Below are 24,362 nucleotides of genomic sequence, written 5' to 3' on the forward strand. Positions count from 1 at the left end.
GACACCTATAAATAAATAAAGTTTTCCTTCAGAAACGTTCAGTTTCGCCTTTTTACTTTCTCAAAGAACTTTGTACATTTAATTGATGTCTCCTCCTAGTTGAATAGGTATCTTGCAATAGATTATAGTGCATTTATTGCGCAGATGTTTCTAAATCAAGAGTATTAACTTACCTTGACAAGTGTTTCTCATTATTGAGGACAAAACTCCATCCTTCCACTCTCCCGTGGCCAAATTATATTCCCCATAAAGTTCTCCCAAGGTCAACGCTTTGGGATTCATGGGGTAAGTCTGAACGTTCTCAAATCCGGGAACCTTCTCACGAGCCAGGCGACTAAGTGTGGCGGCTAACATCTTCCAGGATATAGATTTGGCAGTATTCGTATCCCCTAGCAGGATGCTGGAGTGGCGGGAGTTCTACAACGTTAAGGAATTTTTTTGGTATTTTATGATAACTGTTTGTTTTAATATCGTTTTACTCAGATACGCGTCACCATGAGTTGTTACTCGTACTTAGGCAATGTTTTGTTGCAAATTTAATATTATAAGAAGCATTTTTAAGAATATTGAATAAGCGAATTCCCTAAACGCATGCGCATATTTAATTGCGTGGCTTGTCCGGAAAAATATTACTAACGTGCTTGTTTCTGTACATTATTTAAAGGCCTAAAAGATAAAAGGATAGCCTTATGTGCCGGTGGTATCACAGGCACATGAGACAACAACTATGCTTCATGTTGACTGGCGCAGGTCAGTGTCATGTTTTTAACGTATCCTGCGAGGAAAAGTTGTATATTTAAATGTGTTTTTACTTAAAATCAACGGGTTTACTGATTGTTCCTTTGTTGTTGCTATTAGTGTTAATTTATTTATACATTAGTTAATTTATTGGGGCGTTTTTCTCGTAGCTTTAGCTATAAGTGAGATACTACTTAGCCAGATATCAACTGACCTTAGTTTCATAAGTTTGTATAACTTTGTGCAGGGCAGCCTTAGTGGGCTGCAGGGTCAAAATCCTCATCTCCGCAGTGATAGCTGTCTCCAGCATCTCATAGTCCAGCGTGGGGATGTCTACGTCGGGGAATATGTCCCTCATGATGCCATCAAACAGAGGCACGTCTTTGGCGGTCAGGCGCGCTACGTTCATGTCACGCATGGCAAGGATCACCATCTGATTGGAAAATTGAAGATTTATTTTTTTATCAAGCAGTTAGCGCCTAACAATTATTACTATTTTAATAGTAGCATGCTAGAATCCCCTTTCATTCGGAGAGAAGACTCGAGCTCAGCAGTTTGCCGAATAAATGGGTTCATAATGATGATGATGATGATGATGCTAGAATCTGATTTGGTAATACGAATGACTGATGCAACGTTCGCTGTTGGACGTAGACCTTTATGGAAACTTCCAAACACAAAGGTCCTGCGTCGCTCAAAACCAGTGACTCTGTGCAACACATATCAATATGTTGTCGGTCCACCTCGTTTAGGTAGACCAATACTGCATTTTCCAGTGGATTTCTCTATTATAACACCCTGGGACCTCTACATCCATCAGCTCTTCGAATTATGTGCCTCGCCCATTCCACTTATGTATTCTTTATGCTATGTTTGTCTTGTTATTTTACAGATCTCCTCATTTCTGATTCCATCTAGTATAGCTACACCGAGTTTAAGTGACTATTAAAAATATCAAGGGTATGATCTAACTCGCCTCTTGTTCCGGTAGGTGCGGGTAGGCCCGTCGCTTGACGCCCGCGTACCGCAGCAGCGCCACCATAGAGCGCAAGCCGAAGTCGTAGTGGTCCTGCTTGGACAACTGCTGCATAGCCAGCTGGTACAGCGTGAACACCTGACAAATTTACGACACTATCCAGATATCTTCGTCTTTTACAATTTTTGACTAGCATTGTAGAAAATAAACTGTAAATGACACAAGAAGAACCTAGAAGAACGTTGAGGCATTTTTCTATCATGTTTACTTTGTGTTAAAAGGTCCTATAAATGATCTTAAACCGAGTAAACCATATCACAGCGTAAATTTTTAAAATTAGCCCAAAACTCTGCTTTGCTTCAGTAAGGTACATTTCTTCTATTCTATCTGAGTTTCTGACTCGGTTGTAATTTTGTCCACGCCCGATTAACTTGTAACAACCACATTAATTCCCACCTAATCATCACATTGTTATCGATAAATTAAATTCAATAGCCACTGATATGTGAGAATTTTAGTGGCTATTAAATGAAAAGATAGTAAATACAGCCCACGAAACTCACCTTTTTCGCATTAATCTTGTAAGCAGTAAAACCATCAGAGAACAGAGTATTCTCGGCGATTATCAGAGAATCAGGAACGCACATTGCTATAGGACGAAACATCGACTTCAAGTTATCAGGCAGTTCTGTCCTGCCCGCGTACCTGCAATACAATAATTGAAATTTAAATATTTTACTGTATTACAAAAGTTGCACATTTAACAAGACGTCTTTTGAATATTGGTAATTAATAGACTAAACAACAACAATTCACCAAACCGGGTATGTCTCCCATCCCATACTTCTCACATCTTCTATCCAATGTCTTGGGTTTTTAGGCCTTAACCTTAAGATTCAGAATGTATCTACTGTGAATGGTACTAATTGACGGCAAAAATTGAGGTAATATTTACCGAGTTAAAAATGTTATTTGACAAAGTTGTTGGCACAAAATCACCTCAAGCAGTCTTAACCGTCTTAACAGTCTTAAACCGTTAATTTTTGGGAAAAGTATAGGATCACGATATTGACGCGGTAGAATAGGGACAGCCTTACCCAGGGTTCATGGTGATGAATATGCCGCAGTTGCCGTCTAACTTGATGTCAGCGCCCTCGAACATGAACCGCTTCTGGTTCAGCGACAGCGCCAGCAGCACCGCGAGGATCTGCTGCGCCACCACCGACAGCACCTCGATGTTGATGCGGTTGAACTCGTCGAAGCAGCCCCAGCAGCCGCTTTGAGCTATCCCTGGAATATATCCCTAAATTGCACAAAGATTCAAGTGTACATCGAAGGTGTGTTTTAAATGTAAAATTACCAAAACGTGAGGCACAATGTTTAAGCTTCAGGTTAACAAAGGCGCAATGCTTACCTGCTCCGCAGAAGAATAGGTGTCCAAGTATTGGTCCTCCTATCTTCTATAAACACTAACGATCACACCGACGAGCACTTCGTGACGACAAGTGGCTCCCGCCTTCTCTCTGCATCTTTTGACGTCTCAACCAAGAGACAGGTGGCCGTACTGGTTTTAGTAGATGTCCTGGTTGCTTTAGCGAGTCCATGTAGAACTGGACTGAACACTGTAGAGTTTTGCCTACACTTACCGGGATAAGTTGGCTGTTGGTCAGCGTCGACGTTAAGTTAAATAAGAAATTACTGTTTAATTCTAAGTTTAAGATTGATAAATGCATTCATTGTAGGAAATTGTAGGGAATGTTCCTAATACTTGAACCTTTCAAAATCAAGGATTAATAGACTCTAAAAGAATTATTGATTGATCAGTATAGCAACCTGCAAAACATTTGGCCATAGACTTGTAGTCGAGCCCGTCGGAGCAATTGGTCACAACGACCCATCTGGCCAGCGCCCTGCCGAGGTCCTTCGTCGTCTCCGTCTTGCCCGTGCCGGCGGGCCCTTGGGGACTGCCGCCGCGGAACAGATGCAGGGCCGTAGTCAGGGTTATATAGCACCTGAAATCAAAGCAAATAGTTGAACTAAATGTATTTGCCACACTTTACAACGCCGCGGTTTCGTCCTACAATAATACAAACTTTACCTCTTTATAATATTGGCAATGCTGACATATTACATAGGTAGCTACTTATGATAATAGTGATCTGTAAGTTGCCGCGTTGGTTCAACGGTTTGTCTTTGTAGCTGTCGTTTATGAAGTTTTGGGATCTGCTAAGAATTATCCAAGTGGCACGTCGATTCTCTTTCTACGATCGCTATCGCTCCGAAAACTAGAAATATGTACCTATGGGAATGACATTTGCTATAGAAAGATTCCGTGATCAAGATCTGTCATCCCCATACATTTTTCTAGTTTTCGAAGCGTTACCGATCGTGCTACTTGGTTAGGGGAGCTGGTATTGAGTCCTGGATCAAGCTATAAAATTTTTCATTCTACTTGGGAATTTCTCACCTCCCTGGCCTGACCAGGCAGGTTAGAGAAACTGGAACTGGAACTTTCTTAGAAGTTGGTAGTGTAACGTGCCTCAGTACATGTGATAGTAATCGTTATAAAATAAAACATTATGCTTAACCCATTAAAGCAGCGTGATCGAAGTTCCAAATCTCGTATATCAATCAAGGCCATATATCAGTCAAGGTTTACCTGTCAGTGAGCGGCGTGATGACGAGGCGGCCCGAGTTGCCGATGTACTCATACGTGTAGATGGAGTTGGTGTTGGTCTGCCGTATGTAGCAGTCCTCGCGCTCGCGGTCCCAGTAGAACTTGAGCTGGGAGAACCACTCGAACGCCGTCACCGACATGCATCCTGGACATACGTGGATAAAAGGAAGATTCATTTATAAGCCGCCTATAAACAAAGTAACACTTCGCAGGGCATATCAGGAACACGCCCTAAGTGTTTACCTGTGTCCATCAAGTAAGCTAAAGCCTGCTATGAGACAAATCAACGGCCCTGACGTTGATTTGTGACAGGGCCCACCAACCTACGAATTTCTACCTGAGAAACTAGTATACCTTGACACTAGATGAGGAGGGACCGCGACGAATACAGTAGGCCATTCATATGTTTCATGTCTAACCTAACACTGGCAACAATACTACCCTTAAAATCGAAATAAAGCAATTCTGGTTAGCATCCGAAATAAGCATGATAATAGTGCCCTGTACTAAGAACTTACTTTCATAAAGGACTTAAATTACTAAAAATGGAAGAAACAAGAAATGGAATAGAAGGATAAAGAAAGTGGAAGGTTGTGGTCTCTGCATCTTCTTATATATCTCGATCACTGAACCGATATAATATCTCTTGATCACCGAACCGATTTTGAAAATTCCAACTTAGCGGGTGAAACCTTTACTATTCCTTTGATATGAACACAAAGCTCACCCAACTTATACATCCTGTCCACAGTGTCCCGCGAGTGTATCTCTATGACGCACAGCGCGTTCACTTTGCAACGCAGGATCTTCGTGATCTCCTTCCTGGACATGTTCTGTAGTGTTGCCAGGATCTGGTTCTGTTTCTTGCGCAGTTTCTTCAGCGGTTTCTTCTCTTTCATGATTTCGCAGCGGCACAACGTTCGAGTGCAGTCGGAAGTCCATTGTATCTATTGAAATTGTGTATCAGTAGGTACCTATACCAAATATCACCTGTCTCAAACGAAAGGAAAAACATCCGGAGGAAACCTGCAACCTAAGAATTTTCTTAGTTCTCTACGTGTGTGAAGTCTGCCAATCCGCTTTGGACCAGCTTGGTCGATTAAGGCCTACCTAACCCCTATTATTCTAAGCGACTCGTGCTGTTGAGCACGAGTAAGGGTTGTTAAAGATGAGATACCTATGTATTTTCATTCATTTAAGCATGACTAGGATTAGAAACTTCGAAAGTATAGGTAGGTATGTTTCGTCCATATTCTTCAAACTTAAAACATATTATCGCTTAATTTTTTTAGCGTATTTTCCTTTCATAGACCACATCTTTTACCTAAGTAGGTATACCTAGTGAGTGCGCCTAACTTCGAGAAGCTATGCTCTGTGCACGATGCGTATAATAGGTAGCTGCGCAGTATACGAAAACATATCCCAGCAGGGTTATATCTGCGCAGTTCGGCCTGTTGCAACTTCAGAGCAGACTAGAAGTTTGGCGCATACTATCACTTACCCTGGGTTCGTAGACAATAATTCTTATAATCGACGGGAAATACGGAGATAAAATATAGTTACTTAGCCTATGCTCATCATATCAGCCGATGGACGTCCACTGCAGGACACAGGCGTTTTGTAGGGACTTCCAAACATCACGATCCTAAGACGCCTGCATCCAGCGAATTCCTGCAACTCGCTTGATTTCCTCAGTCCACCTGGTGGTTGGTCCAACAACACTACGATGTCACCCTTCCAGCACCTTGGGACTCTGACGTCCATCGGCTCCTCGAACAATGTGCCCCGCCCATTGCCAGTTCAGCTTCGCGACTCGTTTGAGCTTAAGCTATGTCGGTGACTTTGGTTCTTCTGCGCCTATTGTTTTTGTTAGCCCATGTTACTTCCTGATACTGTAGCTTCCTATTGGTGAAAGAATGTTTTAAATCGTTCCAGTAATTTCAGAGCCTAATATTCAATTCAAACAAACAAATCTTTTCTCTTCATAATATTGTGTCTATTCTCTTCATAATACCTACCTAGATAAAAAACAATTGTTCTGAGTACCTTGCTGCAAGTAATGCCCAGCTGACCGGGATAGTCGTTAATCCACTGTTCCCTCTGATATCGACACTTTCTGAGCGCTGCTTTTGTGATTATTAGTTGCTGAAATCAATTTATTAATAAAATATGCATTCTTTCTAGAAATTTTCAGTGGAAATCAGTCCGGATTTGGGAAGATCCATGGTGTTAGATCCCCGTGCCTCGTAGAGCACAATAAGCTCTCGATCCCGATCATAATCATTAACATCTGATAGTAGTTAAATATTCAAATTATCACTATGCCCGCTAACCCTCATTGGAGGCTACCTCTCCCCTACACATGAATAGAAAGCATTGGCGCATAGATATGATACGTAAATCAGTATACGTAACTTGAGGATTCCTTACTAACCTGTATTGGAGGATGAAATTATAAATTACTAGCGGACGCCCGCGACTTCGTCCGCGTAAATTTCGATGTCAACTTTACTACTACCCCTACCCTACCCTACCCCTACCCTACCCTACCCCTACCCTACCCTACCACTACCCCAAAACTACCCTACCCAACCCCTACATCTACCATACCCCTACCCTACCCTACCTTACCCCTACCTCCACCCTACCCTACCCTACCCCTACCTTACCTACACCCTACCCCCATCCTACCCCTAACCTCCCCGTACCCTATCCCTTCCCTACCCCTATCCCACCCGTACCCCTATCTCACGCCTATCCTACCCCTACCCTACCACTTCCCTATCCTACCCGTACCTCTTCCCTACCACTACACTACCTCTACCCCTACCCTACCACTACCCTAAACCCGGCCCTAAACCTACCCTACCCCTACGCTTCCCTACCCGTACCCTACCCTACCCTGTAACTTCTCTATCTTACTCCTACCCTTAGCAAAATCGGTCCAGTCCTTCGAGAATGGTGGTATGACCAAGAGAAATAGAGACTTCTATGCTAATAATATAAAGAGGTAAAGTTCGTGTGGTTGTAGGAGGTAATCTCTGGATCTACTGGACCGATTTGGAAAATTGTTTTACCAATAGAAAGCTACATTATTTGCGAGTGTCATAGGCTATGTTTGATCCCCATATTCACACGGAAACGGGAACTACGTAAATGAAAGCGCCGGGCGTCATATAGCGGAATTTCTGCGTCTTTTAGAAATTTTCTATTATCTCCGAAACTATTTAAGTAATTAACATACTGTAAAGGGCAAATCTTATCTCCATAATATCCTTGTGATTATTAAATAATTTATTTTAAGGATTAAAGTTTAGTTGTATAAATAATGACGTAAACCTAAGTATATAAAATTAATAATTTTTAAAACACAAAAGGTACTATATCTGCTAATATATAGAAGATAGATATATAGTGCCGCGGACTTTTTTGTAGAACTTTTAAAGATACATAAAGTCTCCATACATTAATTTCAATTTTACACAATAGTTAAGGCAGCGCATGCGAATAAGTCTGTTTAAGAGGATTTTCAGTCCGACCTGTATGACAAAAACAGTGATAACTCGGCTAATATATATGATACCAATATAAAATATAGCCTATAGCACTCCCCGATAATGTAGCATTCTATTGGTGAAAGAATTTTTAAAATCGGACCAGTAGTTCCGAAGATTACCCCATTTAAAAAATGTGACAAACTTACAAACTTACAAACTTTACCTCTTTATAATATTAGTATAGATAGTGTCTACTCTAGTTAAGAACCTTGTGCACGCCACTGAGGAAGGCCTGTCTCTGTAGTGGGCCATTAAAATAGGCTGATACTGTACTGACCGGAAGGCTTGTCTCATCCTGACAGGCCTTCCAGTCAGTGGCGCAGTAATTACTCTGTAGTAATTAGTATGAAATTGAGCATGTCAAAAGTGCTTACATCTCTCAAAACGACCCTCATGGTGTGTTCCAAGCCAAGCAGCCACATCTCGGCCGGTCCATCCAACACCAAGTTGTACTTCCACTCAATACACTCGCCATCTTCTGACATCATCGCTTTGGCTACCGGCAGACCTAGTGCATTCTGAAGGGGCAATATATCCTTAATAAGCCTTAATAGCTCAATGGTAAAGGGGCGGAGTCCGGACTCAATACCAAGGGACAGAGATTCAATCCTAACAGTATTTTTCAACAAATTGGAAATAATCTCCATATTAACAAGATATGGCAAATATTTAAAATACATATAGACTGAAAAGTATAACTTAGTAAGTATGACTAAGGTGACAAAGTTAGTTATGGTTGGTTAAAATAATTACAATAATTTGATTATCACTCGTTTATTCTGTTTAAAAACTTAACATTCAACTTGAAATAACATAAAAGTAATATACACAGACAAATAGCACAATTTTAATAAAACATAATATCTGTTACCTACTTAATATTAAATAATTTATTACATGACAGCCTCTTAACACAATAGTGCTCTCTGCATCCACAGCTGTGGGTTCGATTCCCACAACTGGCAAATTATTTGGGTAAAGAAAATTGGTGTTTTCCAGTTTTTGCTTAGCTACTTACATACAATTGTTATCACTTAGCAATTCTAATCCCATATAGTTTATCAGTAAGACTAAGTACAGACTTATACAAAGCTTTTTTATCCTCCAATGAACGACACGCCAGGACCATGTGAAGGTATTCATCCAACAACAACTGAGCCTTGGCAGCAGGATGATTCATAAGTACTATTGTTAAAGCCTAAAACAGAAACAAAATAGAAATTACTTGCTGCCATCCTGCAGTTTCATGTACATAGTTCCTGTTTTGTGGGAATACAAGGATAAACAAAAAAATTAAAAATCTCCGACTGCCTAACCTGATCGCACCTAGGAACACTTGAGTAATTAAGACAAATCTAACAATATCTTAATTGCATAAATCTGCCAGAAAGGATGCAGCGGCTTGGAAGATATGAGGTAATAAACAATATTACATACATACATACCTACATACAAGATAGCCTGCTTTGACAAAGTTAATTTGTCTTTTATTTGTAGTTAATTTTTTTTGAGCTCTAGCTACTGAAAGGCTTATAGCTTCACGTATAATTTGAAGTACTCTATCATGACGACGTGAGTAAGGACTATCCAGGAGCACCTTGCATCCAACCAACAAGTGCCTTGCTGTCCCTATTGCCTCACCACAAGTATAGCAAGATTTTTCAGTGGCTTTCCCCCATCTATTAAGTTGCTCTGATCTGGGAGAGTCATTTGAAAGGCATTAAGATAGAATTTTAATACGGCAGGAGACCAGTCATATAGCAAGGCGCACCACTTTAGTGCAACCGGGATGCAGAACTCACCTAAAGATATCCACTCATTTTGAATCTCTAAATTAATTGTGTGCACTTTGTAGCTGTTGTTTTCATCTTCTCGTAAAAAGTATTTTACTATGTCTCGGTCTCCTTTATTCTTACTTGCACCCAACCCAGCTTTTAGTCTGTGCACCTGCCATAAATTGTTTCATGGCATGTTTTATATTGGTAAAAAAAAACTTAAATTGGTTCAGTGGATCCAGAGATTAACCCCAAAGTCTAACAAATTCACAAACTTAACCACTTAATGGATGAAAAAATAATAAAATACTTACTCTTACATATGTATGAACATTGCCAACCCTCAAATGTTCCCAAATAGGTGATTTTTTCAGTAAATAGGCGACTTGATCCCATTTGTGCGAGTATATCGCTCGCCGCAACGCCACATGGTAACTGTACTTCCACCCATGAATATAGAAATCGTTATCATCAACGCTTTTGGACTGTTGTACCAATGCGAGGTTTCTTTTGCAACGACCGTCGTTTGCTGGCAAAGGAGTTTCTAGAAGTTCCACTGCTCGACGCTGAAAACATGTTTTTAAACATATTGAGCGCTTCGGATAGTAATAAAAATGTAATAATTATAATACTGGTACGTTTATTTTTTTTTTTTTTTATTCTTTACAAGTTAGCCCTTGACTACAATCTCACCTGATGGTAAGTGATGATGCAGTCTAAGATGGAAGCGGGCTAACTTGTTAGGAGGAGGATGAAAATCCACACCCCTTTTGGTTTCTACACGGAATCGTACCGGAACGCTAAATCGCTTGGCGGTACGTCTTTGCCGGTAGGGTGGTAACTAGCCACGGCCGAAGCCTCCCACCAGCCAGACCTGGACAATTTAAGAAAATCTCAATCTGCCCAGCCAGGGATCGAACCCAGGACCTCCGTCTTGTAAATCCACCGCGCATACCAATGCGCCACGGAGGCCGTTTAAGCCTGAGTCTGCACACATTATTGCAAGTTTATAGGTTATCTAAATGTTTGCGGTATATTTTTATTTAGTTATACAAAAAGTACTTACCAAACTAGATAAGGGGACGTATTTTGCTTTCACAATATTCTTCTTACTCATTTTTGCTACTATAATACTTGAATTTTATAAAATTTCGTTTATTTAAAAATTACCCTTGATTTTTGTTGATCAACACAATAAGTTAGCCCACAGACAAAGTTATAAAACAAGATAGATCTTAACAATTAACATAGATGATATCATCATAACCAAAGAATATATACTCTGAGAAGAAGACATGAAGGTACATACACGAAAACGTTGGACATAGCAGCGCTACTATTTCCGCAAATGGAATATTTTAGAACTAAAACAGCGGCAATTTGAAATAGAGATTTTTGCTCTTATTGTGTTCATTGAGGTACACTTACTTGTATACTTTTAAAATTATTTTTCAGCTTCAGTACAAATTTTGTACTGAAGCTTGATCTTAACAGTAACGGAGTATTTACAAGTAAAACCCACCACCTCAGACGAATTATATCTATGGGTATAGTCGAAGACGAATTATATCTAAAACACAGATTAAAATTGTTACAAACGAATATGTAAATTATTAATGTTGCCCGAGACAATCTAATATTCTACCATTTTTTTTAATTTCTCTTTACAATATTGATAACTGACAATTTAAAGTTGTTACTCACCTTATCAATTCTTATTTTATTAACGTTATCAAATAATTTTTTCAAATGAACTTGTATCAGTTGTGGTTTTTTTGAGTTTCCAAGAATTTCAAGCATATCGTCATTTGATATAAAATAAAATCTAGGAAACAGTTGTCGCTTCGTTTCAAGGTACTTTTCTAAGGCTCGCAATATTCCATCTAAATTTTCTACCATCTTATTAAGCTTATTAAAAAGATACGGAGATGGTTTATATAAGCATGCTTCAACAGCATTAGAACCAGCGAACATGCTGTAAATAAAAAAAGGGATTCATTCTGTCTCCTTAAAAATCATCGTCGTGCTTCAAGGAATATTATAGAAAAATAAGTAGCCAAATCGGTTCAGAAGTTCTCGAGATTTTCGCTTCGCAACACATTTAGGGATTCCTAGGTGCTAAATACTGCTACTAGAATACTACAACAATACCTGCTGGTAATTTCTGTCCAATCAGCGGTTAGCACATCAAACACTTTTACTTCCTCTGGTAACTGTTTTCTAATATCTTCTCCACTAAATATACTTTCGAGATAAAGATAACGCCTTTGAACTTGCAAAGAAATCTATATAATACGATCATTATTTAAATATTATTTACGTGTTAAATAATTATATCAATATTATATAATGTTTAATGTAAAAATAAGATAACAATATAAACCTCAATACACTCGGCTACGTAACCCAAAGATTTTTCCCAATAATCTACCTCCTTTATGAAAGGTTCAACGTATTTCGTCGACTTCATGGAAGATAGTTGTACTTGGTGGTCCTCCAAGAACTAAATAAAAAATGTGTTTTTATTTAATTAATGTTTGTAATTTAATTAATATAATAGGCCTCAATTATTTACACCGCACCTGCATTACTTCTTCAACGTTTTTTATCCTATACATATCTCCTCTGTGATGCTGCATCTCATATGTGGTGCTTTTCCACACTTCTCTAATAGCTTTTAGGCCATTTTCTATATTAAGTTCCATAGTTGCTGCATTTGATATCTCTGCAATATCTTCAGCATACGCTTGGAAATTAAGACGCATAATCAATTCAAGCTTGAAATCTTCAGAATTTTGGTCAAAATCACTGATAACAAATGTATGTAATGTAATCAAAGTTCCATTTGAGGATTAGTATGGAAGTATTTGAATGACAGCTGATAGAACTTAAATAAAAATTTAAAGAAGGAAATTACTAACACTCCCATTAGTGCTTTTATTCTATCCCAATGACGTTCTCTCATACAAGGATTTTTTAAATCTCCTATCAAAGGTAGTGTTCGGCGAAATGCATCCACTTTAACGCGAGTTGTATCAATAATATCCCAACCTTTGTCTTTGAGTTGACGTGAAAGACGGTTGAAATTTCTGTAAAAAATATTCTATGTGTAGAATTGCAAATATTAACAACAAAAATCAGGTATTTTATTAATTATCACATGATATTATGAAATGTTAATCTTACCTGAATAGAAACATGACATTGTCTTCCATTTCATCTGTTTCCATCTCCCAAAATATTTGTGTTTTATATTTCTCCCAAGAATCTTCCCATTGAAATACTAATCCCCAAACTTCTTCGAGTTTCTCCAGCTCTTTCTCCATTTTCTGAAGGTCAAGATTGACTGGTGTCCTATAAATCATACAAGTTTCAATACATTTTTTATAATGACTTGCCCCGACGTCATCATAATCATGAACATCATCGTCATTGTCATCGTCATCGTCGTCTTTGTTATCTTTTTCATCGTTATCGTCATCGTTATCATCGTCATTATCGTTATCGTCATCGTCATCATCATCATCATGATCATCATCAGTATCGTCCCCATTATCAGCTGATGGATGTTCATTTGGGATGTAAGCCTCTTGTAAGGATTTTGGATCATTATCTTGAGTCGCTTCTATTGGCTGAATTCAATAATGTCGCAAAATGCAGCATATAGTTCGAAGAGCCTATGGGCGATGGAGATCCAAAGTGCACCGGAAAGTGCAGTATTGTTCGACTCCTCACTATGGCCGGTAGTCCGATGGCTGTAGGTGGGTTATAAGGAGCCCCTGGGTACAATAAGTATAGCTACCATTGGTAAATATTTAGAAAATGAGAAAATGCATGAATTATTAATGAACTACCACAGATTTAAAATGCTCATCAAAAAACATTTCTATGAAGAGTTCATTCTTATCTAATCCCTAATAGTTAAATATGGTTTATATACCTAAATGTTAAACATGAGTTACAGTGAATATAATAATTTATAACTATTTTTGTATTTACGTTAAGTTAAAAACGGCTAAGCCATCTCTTATTTGTTGTTCTTGGGCGCGAAGTGCATTAAGTTGATCCCTAAAAGCTTTCAATTGAGATAGTGCATCTTTTCCGCTAATATCAGAGCTAGTTGGGGCGGTATTATAGAATTCTTCACAAAACTCTTTAGCTTGTTCTTTAAACACCTGTTAATAATAATATAAAATATTACAAGCAATTAAATTATAATTACAGCAAATTATTTTTTACATTTATTAGTAAGGTCAATGTTTTTATGTACCTCAGCCTGTTCTAAAAGTTCAGCTTTAAATTTGTCTTTATTTGACTCCAACAATTTTTTTGCTTCTTCAAGTAGAACTAAATACTCTGCCCACTTTGCAGGAATATTTTCATGTTGTGCCAGCATATCCGAACTAAGTTCCACTTCAAACTTGGCTAAAATATGTAATGGATTAAAAACAAGAAAATAATTTAGTTGAATTCTAGGTTATGGTTAGCACTAAATTACCAAGAGTTGTCATTTTATCTGTGATAGGAGGAAACGTTTTTTCTATCGTAGGTATTTCTGAAATTAAACGTTCATAAGTTGCTATTGATGTAGCTAATTCTTTCAAAGTGGAGGGCATCTGAAAAGAAATGATTAATTTATTTTTCTTTTTAAATAATCAATATGTAAGATATTGTTATTACTTACAGTCATTGCTTCTGTGCTACTTTTTTCTATGTAGTTATAAACTGTATCAATATCGTCTTCTGTTATTCTTTTTAACAATTCACCTAACTTTGTTTGCCACACTAAACAATGGGATATAATTGATTTTTTCAATTCACATGAATTAAGCGTTATAAAATGGATCTGTAATATTCAAGTTTTGATAATTAATTATCATTTATCTGATGGTCAGGTATATATTATACACATTAATTAATCAAATTATTATAAATTTAACCTGATTGATAGTTTCTTGTATTTGCACAGCATTAGCAAGGTCACTATAGTTTATAATTAGTGCATCAAAGTCTGCTGCTGTATGGCCTTGATCTCGATAATTTACCATAAAATCGTCTTTATTAACTTTCCAGATATGAGAATAGGGATCCCACATACGTATGTGTTCATTTACTAGAGTAATATTGTAATGAATTTCTACAAAAAAAGAAAATTACAAATTTATTTAATTATCACCTGAATAAAAAACATTTAAAGTATATAACTCCAGAATATTCTATAGATTCCATCGTCGATATAGATAACGTACCTGTATCAATTAAAGATTGTAGTTTGTTGCTGTCCGTATCGCTTGTTATTACATCTTTGAACTTTTTGAGACCACCAGCGGGCAAACCGAATTTTTCATACAATCGCGGAATAGTACTAACGAGGTGGATAATCTCCTCTAAAACTGTTGTAAATGTATCTTCCAATTCATTACGTGTAGGATCATAAATTATGCGATTTTCATTGGATAAATAAAGATTCATTGTAATAAGTGGTGAAGGTGCCATGGTACCTATAAAATAAAAAAACCAAACCTCTACTTAAAGATTGTACGATGATACGTTAATATACTTAATTGTTTGTATAAAGCAATAATAATGGACCGATGTTCACGCAACATTCATCAAAAGTTTAAGCTAACCCGACTACGGCGAAGTCAAAAGGAAGGGAATGTATTTTGGTTGTATATGTATGTATGTAAGGATGTTTGTAGTAGTTGACATCATTTATGTTAAAATTAAATAATGATTACCGTCGCCATGTACAGCTTTGTACATGTTTTGCATGGTAGCTTTAATTGCCAATCGTAATGCATCTTCTAGTAGTTGGTCAAATCTTTTCACATATTTGATCCAGTATTCTGCCATCTAAAAGAAGTGAGAAGTTGAGAAAAATATTTTACACCAATTATTTATTAATTATTAAATCTTACCTAGCAAGTTCTAAGAATATTTTTATGAATTATACCTGTGTGATATAGGCTTCGAATCCTTCATATACGATAACAATGTATGTTATAACTTCTTTATACATATCTAGTATTTTTTGAGCTGCTTCTTCTTCCATTATTCTTATTTTATGTCTCAGTTCTTTTATATGAAAAACGTTGTAAATATCAAATTCAATAAGTGGAGTATCACAAACTTTTTCCATTATTTTTACCAAGTTTAAATTACAATTCTTATAAGTTGTAACGAAATCTTGCAACTAAAACGAAATTAATTATAATATTTTACTATATTGTTTTACTCTAAGTCTTATTATTAGTATAAGTATAAGAGTATTCGTACTTCACTAATTTGTACAACGCAATCTGCAATATATGCGTCGGACATAGTAGATGTCCATGTCAGTTTTGTGATTCCTGGTTGAACTTTCTTTTCACATGCCTATAAAATAATTAATGGTAGCATTAATATTTGAATGGTAACACTTATTTAAAAAAGTGTATTAGTTTATGGTGCAGCAGTTGTGTCAAATGTCAATGTCAAATATTATTTATTAAATTGTCATTTGTCAATCAAATTATTTTGAAAATTATTTTACTGTATAATCTACTCGACTCGATTCTCTTAGTTTTTTTTTAAATCCTGTAATATTTATTAGCGAATATATTTGGCGTATTTAAATGATAATAGACTTAAAAGATGAATTTAGCCGATCCAGAGTTGGAGTTAGTTGACCCCACACCAAATGTCCACAGTCTTTTTCTGCATTTCGATCAGGTATTCTTCTGGACCAAGTTAGCTAGCAGAGCCGTTGTTCGATGGAGTAAGCGAATGTATTCCTGCGCAGGCATATGCTCGTAAGTTACATCCAAATATTACAAACTATATTTTGGCGCCAATTTTTATTACTTAATACTTCATTTGTTTATTTATTATCCTACAAAAACATATTGAAATTAAGACTAACCATAATGCAACAAACAAACCACAGTTGGTTTTAGCGTGCACTATGTGGCTATTATAGTTATTATATATTATTATATACAATATTAAAAATTAAAAAACAAATAAATTGAAAAAAAAAACAATCATTAGCAGGTAGTAAAATAAACAGCATAATTATTATCTCACTGGTTTATATGTATACTGCTTTAAGTTAGATGGCTTGGAAGAAATAAAGTGTTTTCAGATAGCATAGTACAGTAACAGTTGCATGTATTACATTCATAATACATACTATTATTGTGATTTGTGGCAAACTTGCCACAAATGCCACCCGCACCATCCTACATGAAACACAAAATGCAGTGCATCACTTTTTGCACTTAATTTTATTCTTTTTGACAGATTTTGTATGTTCCACATTTTTCATATGTTCTTTTGTTGCAATAAAGTTATTTAAGTAAATAACTATTGTGTTAATAGCTAATGCTATGCATGTTTGTTTGCATATCTCTTAAAATATTTTTAACTGTGTCCAGGAGATCATTAAAAGTAGTTGGAACGATGAATTGAATGAGCCTTATATGGATATGTTTTGAATTGATACTGTCTAAATCAGTAGTGAAATTATAATTGCATTATCATAAAGAGACAAAGTTGTAGTTGTAACAGAGAGAGACAAAACCTAATTTTTAGCACCCAATATTTGACTATCACAAGTGACCTCGGACAGCATATTTATTCAGTATGCTCTAGATCTATCTATCAATATAAGGGATAGTTTGATCCTAAAGTGTCCTATATATGAAAATATTCCCATTGGTGAGCTTTATAACGAAGATATGCTGACTTTTAGGTCTCACTGCAATATCCCCACTGTATAAGGAGGAAAGTCTTGCCCTATTTAAAAATAAAATAGGCTAGTGATGATGATAATGATGTCTATCTTAGGGAAGTGACAGTGTTAATTTAAACCATACTGTTATCTGTTTGAAATTGATCTTTTAATTGCAGGTATGACCGACAACTATGCGACATTGCCCTGAGTGAACCATTACTCAAGTTGAGACCCCGAAAAGATCTAATCGAGACCCTGTTACATGAAATGATTCACGCTTATCTTTTTGTCACCAACCGAGACCAGGACAGAGATGGGCACGGACCAAACTTTAAAATGCATATGCACAGGATCAATAAAGCAGCTGGGCTGAATATTAGCATTTATCATGATTTCCATGCAGAGGTTTGTACTTTAAGTAATAATATATGTAACATTTTGCTGTAAGCTATAATAAAAACAGTCTGTTTATTATGATTACTTTCTCAAAATAATTACGGGGTATTGTTATTGGGCAAACTTATTTTTCTATAGATATAGGACATGAAAATGAATTATGAATCAGTTCAATGTTGTTTTAGAAATACTTATTGCTAAAAAAAAATTAAATGGTATGTTCTGTATGTCAAAAGTTGATATGGGATGAATTTGCAATTTAGTAACAATTAGCCTGTGTTAGCAATAATTTAAAAAAGGTTTTTAAAAAATTCTACATTCAGAATTCATTTATTTCAAATAGGCTCAGTTTACAAGCACTTTTGATACGTCAGTTGACTATTTGTAAAGATTCTACCACCGGTTCGGAAGGCAGATTCTGCTGAGAAGAAACCGGCAAGAAACTCAACAGTTGCTCTTTTAAAAAAAATCATGTTTTGTATTGTAAGGTCATTCAAAATTAGTCTATAGTAGTATAGTATCATATGTATATTATAAAGAGGAAAGAATTGATTGTTTGTTTGTTTGCATTGAATAGGCTCCAAACTTACTGAATAGATTTGAAAAATTCTTTCACTATTGTAAAGATACACTATCCCCAGGTGCTATAGGCTATATTTTTTCCCCCTATTCCTGCTAACGGGAACTTCGCGACTGAAACCGCGTGGCGTCTTGCTGGTTATATTATAAAAATGCATTTTTCCAGGTAAAATTATACCAAACCCATTGGTGGCGTTGCAATGGACCATGTCAAACTATGAAACCACATTTTGGAATTGTACGGCGATCTACAAACAGAGCCCCAGGCACATCAGATTACTGGTGGAAATCTCACCAAAGACAATGTGGAGGTAACTTTGTTAAAATAAAAGAACCAGAAAATTATGGAAAAGATAAGAAGAAAAAGGCTTCACCTAAACCTATAGCTGACATCACTAAATATATTAGCACTTCTAATAATACTGATAAAGTTTCAAAACCGGTGCTCAAAGATTCTAATAATGTACCTGTAAAGTCTAATTTAATAACAAAAAGTAATAACAGTAGTACGTTAGTAGTAACTAAAAGGAATAACGTTGTTTATAATCCGCAAGTTACGAAATCACCCATCACATTTAGTGGTACAGGTCACACTTTAAACAGTAAAAACAGCTCAAGTCCTCTAAATGTTGCTGAAACTGTTCGAAATGTTTGGGCAAATAAACAGCTGTTACCTAGTACTCCTAAAAATAACCCCAAAACCGATGTTTCGAGAAGAAATAGTTTTAATGCAATTACAACTAATACTAGTAAACATAAAGCAGAACCGCACATCCTTTCACCGCCAAGTAAAATAAAAAAAATTGATGATTATTTCAAAAGTACTGCAACATCTTTGATAAAAGATTTGTATGGTAAAGATTATGAAATCAAAGAAACTAATGACAGAAGATTGTCAGTTGTGGCTGTTAATACAAATTTAGTTGATTGCCCTATTTGTAATAATAAATTTAGTACTGAGGAAATAAATAGACATTTAGATGAATGCCTGAATAAAGAGGTAATCGAAAACATTACAAACAATAATGGTACCAAACCTGTGATAAATATTAAGTCTGAAAAAAAATGTTCTGATGATTATTGCAATAAACAAAAACCTCTTGATATAAAAGAGGAAAGCAATAAAGTACTGATTGCTAACATTAAGACTGACATAAGTTCTAGTCCAGCTGATTATGATAAAAATTATAATATCAAAAATGAAAAAATAGATAAGACAGATGTGCCCAAAATTAAAATTGAACCTAGTTCAAGTAGAAGTACAGATACCATTATAAATATAAACGAACAACAATGTCCTTGTTGTGGTGAAATAGTTAGAAAATCAATAAATGAACATTTAGAGGAATGTTTAGCCTTTTTTGATAACAATACCACAAATCCTATAGAAGGTGCTTCAACAAGTTTTGAAAATCACACAATTATTATTGATGATGATGATGATATTTTTGATGAGAGTTTAACGTTAAATGCTACAGGTACGAAATCACCATGTCCATGTTGTTTAGAAATGATTGAGCAAGCTGATATGAACGATCATTTGGACTTATGTTTGAGTTAAATTACATAAATAATAATAGTCAAGGCCTTTGTTGTTGTAATAGCAAAATTCTATGACACTGGCTTCCTACTGGTTTCATACATGTGAATAATTGCTATGAAACAACATGACACACGTGATTGTCATTTTTTGTTTACAGGACCTGTCATGTGATAATAATTATGTTTAATATTTATGAATAATTGTATCTTTGTTAAGAAATATGTTAATTTATTTGAAGGAGTTATGATTATGTTGTTTGAATGTCTATTAAATTTCGTTTCTACTTTGATTGAAATAAATGATTTTATTTAGCTTACCGTAATAAGAGGCTTAAATAAAAGCCTTTCCTGCTCTGATAGTGAATCCAGTATTTTATTGTATCCCTTTACTACTGCCAGTACGCTCTCGTAAACGTAAAATATTGTCTTGCTTTTCATGTAGACCTTGATAGATTAGAGTAGATTTTACGAGAATTAATGGTTTTTGCTGGACTGTCTATTATTCAGGAGTTATAAAAAGTAGCCAAATTGTCAATTTAGAGGTTAGACTTTGAGAGTTTTATAAAACACATAAATATTTATGTACTGTAGGGAAATAAGCAGAAAATTCAAGGTATAGAAATGGTAAACCTGGAAAGCATGCAATGGTATATCCAGGCGCAAGTTTTCCCAATTGCTGGCTTCTTTACATAGTTCTAAGATATTTCTGAAACAAAGAAGAATATGAATAATGTTCATCATTGTTCGTAGAACAAATGAAAAACATTATTCATATAAATTTAGATTCTTACACGTCAATATTACATTCCATCAGTCCAGGATTCTCCGCGCTCTTTCTCATCAGGGTTTTGTTCAGACCAGCAGAGCACTTTTCGTCAATGTTATGCTAAAACATTATTGAAAAAAAATCAAAATAAATGTAACTGACATTGCTTTTAAAGTTAAAGAAGAAGACCTATAAAATAATTCGGAGTATAAGTGATACAATCAAGACAACGGAGAGAGAAGTGGCATTTCTTAAACAATCTGATATAATAAGCTGGGGCATGAACGTTGGCCGATGGACAATGTGGTCACAATATGTAACAATGATTGTGATGATTGGAGGACATCAAGCTCTAACCGGGTACAGGCGGCCCAGAAGATGCAGCTTTCGGAATCAATACGAAAGCCCTAAATCCAAACGGTGACGTACGTTTGTTGATACGATGCAATAACTACATACTGTCCAGGAGATCCACAGTTCCCTAATGGCCACGTCGATAGCACCCATCAGCCTGTTCACGTGCATGATGACGTCCTCGGAATTACTGCACGGCATCAGCCAGACACAAGCATCAGTCATAACCTGTCATCATGGAAAATTCAAGTAAGTATTTATCCCAAACTTTTCTGGATATACGAGTACCCTTACCTATTAAATTCTTTATGTGAATGTCAATAGACATCAACGGTAGGTACTTCTGTACTAGTAATTGAGCTTATTTACCTGTTTTTTAATTTGCGTAAAGTATGTCTAGTTTTATATCATTTCAGGAAATTACGGAGTACTTAATGGGTAGTTCTATATAGGTACATAATTTTTATTCCCTTGTTTTCTGTTCCTGTTTGAAATTAGCTTATCAACCGATTTTATATTCCAACAAACCTTTTTAAGATACGCTAGCCGATTTCTTCGCAACCGTAAGAGAACAGCCCTGCCGGCGTACGAGGGCAAATCGGCTGGATATTCTCCTCGGGATGCGACAGTTTCCTTCTTAGCTTCTTGCACTTCTTCGCTGAACATAGCCCATACCTAAAGTGAAATTTACACAAATAAATAAACATTCTTTACCTATTTGTAATGTGTGGCAGATTTGGAATTTCTGGATATCTGGCTTTAATCTACTTTTTTCTTCCTCACTTTGTTGACGTTAGTGGACTTAATGAAATAAATACATTTTACTGGACTATCAAAACCCTGTTGATAATTCCATAAATAGCTAGAAAACGGTGAATATTCAAAATGTGGATGTGTATCAATTTCAATGAGTGTCAATTTATGAATAAAGAATCGCATGTGTCTTCAATAAAGTCAAAATCTAAGCCCAATTCATGTCGCGTTTCAAAGATGTAACAACAATTCAAAGTACGATAACGTAGTCTCACTTCAGCAGTTTTCCTTTTAAAGATACGTCTAAGATTTTTCCGTTTGGAGTAGTTGTGCAAGGAAAACAGCGCAACGACGGCTTCCTCTACGTGGTTGACTCCTTCAAACACGGTTTCCACCAAGTTTTCTATTATAATCTGAAATAATATAACCGAAATGTAGGAACTACAGTAAATATTAATATCTTTGCGTCGTCGAATGATTCATGCTGCGTATGATTTGTGCAACTTCAAGACAAGCGCCTTCCTACCTTATATCTCCTCCAATTCCTATATTTGATTGTAGCCAAGGGCAAGCCTATTTCGTTTAAAAAATGCAGGTACCTATAGAATAATAATTCACTTAAAATGTTCCATAGTTGTTTAGGTTGGCTTACATACACTATCTGGAAAGGTCCCCATATATCTATTTTGTGCAAGCTTCTTACCTCAATGTCTTTGATGACTGTCCTAAACTGCAGTATATCATCGTACCATGATGGTGCTTGAACATCAAGTATACTGGAAGTGACAGCTTTGACATTATCCAAAGCGTCGTGGAACATGTGCTCGATTTGGTCACACTTAGCTTCGAATTCGTCACCGCGTGCTCCACCAAACATTGGTTTGCTTATTACCTCTAATTCATCGATTCTGGAATATGTAATAGAAAGAAAGTTGTTGTAATGTTATGGCTTTATTATATGTAATATTGTCTTGCTTAATATCAGTTTCATCTATCTTTCATTATAGCACTGGATCAATTCATTCCATCAATTATTCTGTCTTCTGTCCATTATTTGAAGGGTTATAATTAATAATGTTGCCGATATCACAAAGGAAAACAATAGAGTAAAGAAGAAAATTATCTACCTTCCAAATATAATCATGCAGTTGCAAACGTCTAGCATATCAAAACACCTCTGAACGAAGGAGTCAATGTAATTGAATATCGAGCCCGTGTCCAAATTCCATGTGCCAGGATTTCTGTCAGTATGCGCTTCCAACATTAAATCATAAATCTCTCGATACTGCTTACAACAGTCGATGCATTTGGAGAACTCCCCCATAGCTTTTTTAGTTTGACCGTTGAATAGATCGTCAAGCTTTATAAAATTCATGCATAAAATAATTATTTGATTGCTCAAGTCTTTGAAGAGATTCGTTATCCGCGTTTCCGAATTGTAGTGTGGTGATTCCATCCAGATAAATCTAAAGAGATTTATAATGTTCGGAACATGTTTGCATATTTCATCTGGATCGACTACGCATTCCAAAACTGCGCAAGGTTGCTTGATGATTTGGAGATATTCTATGTTAGATGTGGCTTCCTCAATCTTGAACAGTATCTCGTCGCACAGTGATTGGAACTGGTGAATGAATGTGGAGTGAGTTGTGACCAGTATCTTAGTTATGTGCTTTACCGCTGGATTCTTCAGTTGATACACAAGTGCGTTTAAATTTTCATCTGTAAAGAAATTAGCCGAAAGTGATATCCTAATGATTTGAAAAGGCTGAGGTTAAATTTTGACCTGTAACCATCAACAGTTATCTTAGCATTCATGCCAACTTTGCTTACTTAGCTTGTTTAATACTTACGTCTGTAAACCCAAAAGTCATATTCATCACTGGGGCACAAAAGTTCCTTCTGCGAAGCTACCGAGGCTTGGTCCTCTATACAGGACTTGATCTGATGGGTCCAATACACCACCACCCCTTCCAATCTCTTCACCAGCTCCCGATCTGAAGAAGCCTTCTCAAAGGACAGATGCTGGCCTTCTCGTGGTATATATAGCACTGTCAGTCCAAGCATTTTATAGTACATATCCGTTAACTTCGCCAGAAACGTGTGCAACTGAGAGCAAAATTCGCTTTTTACGCCTGGAAAAATCAAATTCAAAGCCTTTTATTTTAAGTAGGTTTTTTAATACATTCAATTTAAATATTTGTAGTGATTCCTGCCGTTTCATAAAGTAAAATCTAATAATTATTATTATCATTTACAATATCTGTACTATCTATTAAAACTTCTTGTGGATTATACACAACTGATACGAAGCACTCATCTCAAGCATGTTTTTCATTAAGAAACTCGTTAATCGACTAACTTGTACTTGTCTTAATAAAGTAAATTATTTTAAATAATGTTTAACCTCATTTCGGAGATCAAAATCAAGTTGTTGAATTAGTAGTGCCACAAGCTGGCCTAGGATGCCCGTCATGAGATAGTTATCTGCGTTTATGCTACATATCGCTATCACTTTCGTCCCGTCACAAC

At 36.2% G+C, this 24,362-nt stretch overlaps 3 protein-coding genes across 3 annotated transcripts in view; 1 reads left to right on the forward strand and 2 right to left on the reverse strand.

The window, feature by feature from the left end:
* Positions 1 to 24,362, reverse strand: part of LOC112043205 (dynein axonemal heavy chain 2) — a 65,119-nt gene that overhangs the window by 39,333 nt on the left and 1,424 nt on the right. Inside the window, exons 4-37 of the mRNA XM_052883583.1 lie at positions 23,684 to 23,965; positions 22,958 to 23,552; positions 22,534 to 22,738; positions 22,106 to 22,243; positions 21,606 to 21,752; positions 21,183 to 21,305; positions 20,749 to 20,843; positions 20,588 to 20,663; positions 20,276 to 20,401; positions 16,003 to 16,101; positions 15,680 to 15,919; positions 15,465 to 15,579; positions 14,973 to 15,224; positions 14,664 to 14,860; positions 14,408 to 14,569; positions 14,222 to 14,339; positions 13,994 to 14,148; positions 13,723 to 13,898; positions 12,910 to 13,077; positions 12,645 to 12,812; positions 12,306 to 12,531; positions 12,107 to 12,226; positions 11,875 to 12,008; positions 11,428 to 11,698; positions 8,323 to 8,466; positions 6,438 to 6,536; positions 5,119 to 5,338; positions 4,374 to 4,536; positions 3,548 to 3,726; positions 2,812 to 3,004; positions 2,278 to 2,419; positions 1,715 to 1,852; positions 953 to 1,171; positions 174 to 417 (exon numbers count right to left, since the gene is read on the reverse strand). Coding sequence (XP_052739543.1) covers positions 174 to 417; positions 953 to 1,171; positions 1,715 to 1,852; positions 2,278 to 2,419; positions 2,812 to 3,004; positions 3,548 to 3,726; positions 4,374 to 4,536; positions 5,119 to 5,338; positions 6,438 to 6,536; positions 8,323 to 8,466; positions 11,428 to 11,698; positions 11,875 to 12,008; positions 12,107 to 12,226; positions 12,306 to 12,531; positions 12,645 to 12,812; positions 12,910 to 13,077; positions 13,723 to 13,898; positions 13,994 to 14,148; positions 14,222 to 14,339; positions 14,408 to 14,569; positions 14,664 to 14,860; positions 14,973 to 15,224; positions 15,465 to 15,579; positions 15,680 to 15,919; positions 16,003 to 16,101; positions 20,276 to 20,401; positions 20,588 to 20,663; positions 20,749 to 20,843; positions 21,183 to 21,305; positions 21,606 to 21,752; positions 22,106 to 22,243; positions 22,534 to 22,738; positions 22,958 to 23,552; positions 23,684 to 23,965 — 6,129 coding nt within the window. The remainder of the gene's footprint in view (positions 1 to 173; positions 418 to 952; positions 1,172 to 1,714; positions 1,853 to 2,277; positions 2,420 to 2,811; positions 3,005 to 3,547; positions 3,727 to 4,373; positions 4,537 to 5,118; positions 5,339 to 6,437; positions 6,537 to 8,322; positions 8,467 to 11,427; positions 11,699 to 11,874; positions 12,009 to 12,106; positions 12,227 to 12,305; positions 12,532 to 12,644; positions 12,813 to 12,909; positions 13,078 to 13,722; positions 13,899 to 13,993; positions 14,149 to 14,221; positions 14,340 to 14,407; positions 14,570 to 14,663; positions 14,861 to 14,972; positions 15,225 to 15,464; positions 15,580 to 15,679; positions 15,920 to 16,002; positions 16,102 to 20,275; positions 20,402 to 20,587; positions 20,664 to 20,748; positions 20,844 to 21,182; positions 21,306 to 21,605; positions 21,753 to 22,105; positions 22,244 to 22,533; positions 22,739 to 22,957; positions 23,553 to 23,683; positions 23,966 to 24,362) is intronic.
* Positions 8,707 to 10,961, reverse strand: LOC112043208 (uncharacterized). The gene is made up of 3 exons (XM_024078516.2): positions 10,790 to 10,961; positions 10,038 to 10,289; positions 8,707 to 9,146 (listed from the first exon to the last, which is right to left on the reverse strand). The coding sequence occupies exons 1-3, from the start codon at positions 10,838 to 10,840 to the stop codon at positions 8,979 to 8,981; spliced, it is 471 nt and encodes a 156-aa protein (XP_023934284.2). The 5' UTR covers positions 10,841 to 10,961; the 3' UTR covers positions 8,707 to 8,978.
* Positions 16,230 to 20,257, forward strand: LOC112043206 (DNA-dependent metalloprotease dvc-1). Its single transcript, XM_024078512.2, has 3 exons — positions 16,230 to 16,517; positions 17,617 to 17,845; positions 18,582 to 20,257. The coding sequence occupies exons 1-3, from the start codon at positions 16,360 to 16,362 to the stop codon at positions 19,974 to 19,976; spliced, it is 1,782 nt and encodes a 593-aa protein (XP_023934280.2). The 5' UTR covers positions 16,230 to 16,359; the 3' UTR covers positions 19,977 to 20,257.

Source organism: Bicyclus anynana, chromosome 9 (genome assembly GCF_947172395.1).
Source record: "Bicyclus anynana chromosome 9, ilBicAnyn1.1, whole genome shotgun sequence".
Classification (NCBI taxonomy): domain Eukaryota; kingdom Metazoa; phylum Arthropoda; class Insecta; order Lepidoptera; family Nymphalidae; genus Bicyclus; species Bicyclus anynana.